Below are 5,944 nucleotides of genomic sequence, written 5' to 3' on the forward strand. Positions count from 1 at the left end.
AACAGATGAGACCATTGGCAGATTGGGCAGCAGACTGAGACTTAGGAAGAACAAGATAGTGTAAGTTTTAAGGTAGGTCCAAGGAAACAATTGATCTGAGACCATGGCCTGTTGTAGAAGAGAAACCACTGTGGGTGAGGATACTAATATATGGGTAGAGATAAAAAGAAGTAAGACTAATCTCTTTAAATCCTATGTTGGCCATAATAGGGTACTGTCTTTCTCTGGCTTTGTAGTACTTGATCCTTTTGATATTCTCAGCTGTGGATGTATTGGGTTCTGTCTATGTCTTTACAGGTTTTCAGTTTCTAACATAAAAATCTCTTGAGAAAGAGAATTCCTCCCTTTGAGTAATACAGTACCCTACCATATAGTCATTTCCTATTTCTGTGCCATCCCTTCTCTTTCTCTTTTTAAGTATAATGTCTTTTGATAATTTGAGAACTTCATACACATATACAATGTACTTTTATTATTCTCTTACCCCACTGTTTCCCCTAACTCTTCCCAGGTCTGCCACACCCCTTCAACTCTCACCCCCCCCACACACACAACTTCACACTTTCTTTTTTTTATATATAACCCACTGAGTCCAGTTGCACTACCCCTATTTATATGGGTTTGGGGCCGACCACTAAAGTATGGTCAGTCTACTAGGGATCACACCTTGAAAGACAATGGACTCTCCCACAGCTAGCAGCCACCAACTGTCAGTAGCTCTTCAGTTAGGGGTAGGTGATTGTTAACCCCTCCCTCCTTCCTGCTGGAATGTTGACTGGCTTGATCTTTAGGCAGGCAATCACAGCAGCTGTAGTCCCACTTCACTCCTGTTCTGTTCAGTAAACACTTTCCCTCAAGCCCTTTTACCCATGGGTGCTGGCACTTACAACCTTCCCCCACACCTCTGTCCCAGTGTTCTCTAAGACTTGGGTTGAGGGATGTGATATAGATGCCCCATTTATGGCTAAGCACTTCAAAATCACTTAAATCGCTACATATGGGCTCATTAATTGTTGTTCACTGTACAAAGAAGCTTCTCTAATGAGAAGGGAGAGCACTAATTTCCATCCCAAAATACCTTATTTAGAGGGTGGTTCAATACTATGTTTATTTAATAAAATATAATAAGTTCACCCTTGGCATCTATGAGCTCCCCAGCCATAGATAGGTTCGTGGTCAGAATTACAACACTAGCATGAATTTCCTCTTGTAGAGTGGACCTTAAATTCAACCAGAAAGGAATCAGTTATCCCCAGAACATTCATGCCACTATTGTACTCATGAGCATATCTCGACAGAGCAAATCTTAGTGTGGGTCACAGCATTCACAGTTAGGTAAGAGTGTTCATGATTTTTCTTAACCTTAGAAGCCTATATAGCACTTTCTAGTACTATGAAGTCTACCCGGTGGGGCTGAAGCTTCCCAGTCAGGGTCAGCTGGATTCCTCCATGTACTGTGACAGAAGGGTGTGGTATCTTCATCAATAGGGTCTTAACATCAAGTTCTCATAGGAAAGAAGAAGCAATGTGTGCAACCCTTTTTCTAGAAACACAGTCTCTGGTTTTTTTCCTTGTCGTTGCATTATGCTTATTTCTCAGTGTTACTATACTTAGATGTTTAAAAACTCTCTGAAATGCAGAGGTATATGAAATTCTGTCTATTTATTCAAAATACAGTCATTAAAACATACTACCTCCAAGAATATTAATATATGACATGAAAATTAAGATGGAGGCAGGAACTTTTGTTAATGTGTGTACTCCATAGTCTTTGGTTACACAGTTTTACCTTGACCCTTTCTTCTGTCTTTGAGCACAACCTTTTTCCTGTATTCTCTCATTACTCAACTTTAATAACCATTTTTTTTTACAAACTTTCCAAATACTCAGGGAATTTTCATAATGCCTTTCAGATCATGAGTGGTAAACTGGATTTTACTGGTACCAAGTTATGTATCATTAATCTTTTGGAATCTGTATGAACTGTAAAAAGTAGTAGCATATATATTTTTCAAGACAACTATGAAGTATAGATTATTTAAATTTGTGTGTATTTATATAGCAGTTTAAATATGTATTGAGTGTTTATTAGTATAGAAATCGTGTTCAGACAAACATTCAGAAGTTTTAACCCATCTATGGTTTTACCTTACCAGAAAGGCACAAAAATCTTGTCTTAGCTTCTCAGTACTTGGAATTTGAATAACCTCTCTGGGCTTTGGCTTCCGCCTTTGAAATGTAGGCATTGTGATGGTGCCTACCTCACAGAATTATTGTAAGCTTTAAATGTGATCACATATTTAAACTGATTAGGGTAGTACCAGGCACGTAAGTGCCCAATAAATGGTAACTATTATTAACCTGTCTTACATCAGGAACAGAGACTCCAAATCATCCTCATGTCTGGGACTTGGATAATTCAATTCTGTTGAACATAATCAAGTTTTTCTTCTTCTATTCCCAGAATGAATGAAAAATAAGTGATTATGATCTTACATGTCATAACTTTTCACAAACTATGTCAAGACAATTCCATTAGTTTAAGCTCACCACTGATTAGCTGAACGAGGCTGATGACTGAACCAATTGAGACATATGAAAACATTTTATAAACTCTAAAGTGATATTCAAATATTGTAGCTATTTTAATTTTTAAAAAAATCCCATTTCACTAGGTTTATTTACTTTTTCTGGCCAATTCTGTATACATTTCCTAAAATGTGTAGCTTTACAATATTATTAACATGTTGAAGTCATACCTTAGCAGTGAAGCATTTCCCTAGAGTCATGCTCTAGGTTCAATCCCCAGTATTCCCTCTTTATCCACTCACACACTCAAACATAAAATCAAAGGTGGGCATGGTGCCTTATGCTGGTAAACACTCAAGAGGAGCTTTGCTACAAGTTCCGGGCCAGCTTGTGTTACAGGGTAGGTCCCAGGTAAGGTTGGGCTACAGTGTGAGGCCCTGTCACAAGCCTCCCCCTAATATTCCTAAAATGAAATTAAGATTTTAGCACCAGGCCAGGTGGTGATGGTACACACCTTTAATCCCAGCACTTGGGAGGCAGAGGCAGGTGGATTTCTGAGTTCGAGGCTAGCCTGGTCTACAAAGTGAGTTCCAGGACAGCCAGGGCTACACAGAGAAACCCTGTCTCGAAAAACCAAAAAAGATTTTAGCACCAAATAGGCATCATTATATGATGCTGAAAAAGTCTAAATGAGAAGCTAAGTGTTGTGAGCTATGATGAAGTGGAAGCAGTGTTGAAATGAATACAGCATCAATACTACATAAAATGAAACACTGATTTGGATATATTCTGAGATTTTTGTTTTAAGAAAATAAGCTTTGCTATGTTATATCTGTAAATCAGTTGACAGCCAATTCTAATACACTGTAATATTCATATCAGATTATCGTAAAAAATAGTTATAAAAACAATGATTTATCTGCACATTTGGTTCACTTGGGAAAGCAATTTATCAAAGCCATAAACACTTAGCATTTTGCTCTTCTTTATTTCTGGACTTTAGTTGTGTTTTTTAATTACAGAGGTGTAGTTTGTCTGCTGTTATGGGAAACATACATGTCATTAAGCAAGCGTGTTGGTTTCGGTCATGAAAGATAAGAGATCAGTCCTGGAAGAACTGAAATACAGGGCAGAAAGCAAAGGATTCTTCCATAACTGATGCCTCTGAACTCTTTCCTGAATGCCACAGTCAGCATAGGAACAGATAAATGACCTTTAGCACAGCACTAGGAAGAACACGGGGGAAAGGAGCTATGGAAAGGCTGTTCCTAGACTGCACATGTGTTACTCTGCTGCTCTGGTCTTGAGCCACAAAAGATGGTAATTGCTTTCATAGTTAGTATGCATCATCCGACTGGACAAAAGACGTTGGTGGAGGCATAACTGCCCTGTTCCCTCTGGACATTAATCTGTAGTTTTTGTTTTGACAGTGACTTGTTGCTGTGGATTAGAAAAGGGAACATTTACTCAGTCTTTTGTATTAGTGATTTCGACCTTTTTGGCAATTAGGGGTCCAGGTGAGAACTAGGAGGTTTTAAGCTGCTTCTGCCCAGATTTATGTCCACAGATATTAGGGACAGCAGGGCTGCAAAGGTGAGTGGCCCTACTCATCTAAGGCCTTCTACAACTATTTTCTCACTCTCTGCCATTTGCTTTTCTCCTTCCAGCATCTTACCACCAAGACATGTCTTTAAATGAAGAAGAGCCAGATACCCTCCAAAATTTCCAACTTGGCAGAGGTTTTATCCTCAACACAGATGTGATACAGGAGACTATGGAAGTGGATTCAGGCCTGGTACCCACTTCCAGCTCTGTAGACATCAGCTACATTAGAAGATCCAACAGCAACCCTTTGGTCAATGGATTTGGGTGAGCAGGGTAGATGTACCTGAGGGCAAAAGGGGGAGGGGCTGTGTTGAACAAAATGACATCTAATAGAATTTCCTTGCTTTCATTTATCAAGGTCTTACAAGCATCTCCCATATTCCTGCTGTCTAAAGACCCCACCTCAGCCTAGTGGAGGAGAGGGAGTGGCAAACTGAGGGACAGCATTCACCTCATCCTGACCCATCCTTAGCTTAACACATGTCTGAACAGGACCACTCTCCTCTGATGGGTCTATTAGTGTGGGGCATGGCATTCTTGTAATTTCCCTTTATCTCTTAGCTTCTCCTCTGAAGAAGCTGAGCATCCCTCCACTCATGCTTTCAGACTTGTTATGACTATTGCTTTTTCATCTTTCTCAGCTGACTTGTCACCTTTGTTTGACCTTCACCTCCTGCACACTTAAGATGGAAATTGTTGTCAAGCAAATAAATACATTTGGACTTTTTAAAATACCTAATTTAAAAAAAAAAGTTTTAGGTGCTGCAGAAAGCTGACCTCTTGAATTTTACAATCTCAGTGGGTAATATCCCCCCCAGCCCCCAAAAAGGAAATAATTGATTCAGAAGAAGTATATTTTACTCTCTCTCTCTCTCTCTCTCTCTCTCTCTCTCTCTCTCTCTCTCTCTCTCTCTCACACACACACACACACACACACACACACACTCTGTAAACAAAGCACAGGTATACACATGATATATGAGCAGATAAGAAATACATAGGTGGCTGTACTAGTTATTTCCTATTGCTGAGATAAAGCACCACAGCAACTTAAACAAGAAACATTTGATTTGGGGCTGGTGGTTTAATAGGGTTAGAATAGGGTTAGAGCCCATGACTCTAACCCTGTCAGGAACCATGGCAGCAGGCAGGCAAGCCTGACACCGGAACAGAGCTGAAAGCTCACGTCTTGAGACACACCCCAAAGCAGAATGAAAGACATACACACTGGGGATGGTTTCAGCTTTGAAACTCAAAACTGTCCCCCAGTAACACATCTCCTTCAACAAAGCTGTACCTCTTAATCCTCCCCAAAGAGTTCCACCAACTGGCTGCCAAGTGTTCACACATATGAGCCGGTGGGGACATTCTCATTCAAACCACCACGAGGGCATTAAAGTTTGCTGTTGGGTCTAGAAAGATAGGTCAGTGAGTAAATTGCTTAATACACAGGCATGAAAATCTGAGTTCAGATCCCCGGAGCCCACAATAAAAGCCAGGCTTGGCAGTTAGGCCTTGTAATGTTAGCTAGCACTTGGGGTCCAATAGACAGGTAGATCCCAGGGACTTGCTAGCCAAGCAGACAGACTAGCTTACATGGTAAGCTTTGTAGCTTTAATGTTTACCAAATAAATTACCATTAATTCAATTTTCTGTATAAATGTTACTTCATGCAATAAGACCTTGAGCGATGGAATTTATCTCAAATTGCACATTAATATTAAATAAAACCCTTCAGTCCTGTGTACAACAAAGGAGACTATGGAAAAATAACATCTCTCTCTCTTTCTGTGTGTGTGTGTGTGTGTGT

The 5,944-nt window shown here is 39.9% G+C and overlaps 1 protein-coding gene across 4 annotated transcripts in view; it reads left to right on the forward strand.

The window, feature by feature from the left end:
* Window positions 1-5,944, forward strand: part of LOC110286980 (protein FAM122A-like) — a 60,535-nt gene continuing 54,591 nt past the window's right edge. For 2 of the 4 annotated variants that reach the window (XM_021153670.1, XM_021153669.1), the window contains exons 1-2: window positions 83-134; window positions 4,197-4,398. In XM_021153670.1, coding sequence (XP_021009329.1) covers window positions 104-134; window positions 4,197-4,398 — 233 coding nt within the window. In that variant the 5' untranslated portion in view covers window positions 83-103. The other 2 variants (XM_021153671.1, XM_021153672.1) reach the window with 2 other exon arrangements.

This window comes from Mus caroli, chromosome X (genome assembly GCF_900094665.2).
Source record: "Mus caroli chromosome X, CAROLI_EIJ_v1.1, whole genome shotgun sequence".
Taxonomy (NCBI): domain Eukaryota; kingdom Metazoa; phylum Chordata; class Mammalia; order Rodentia; family Muridae; genus Mus; species Mus caroli.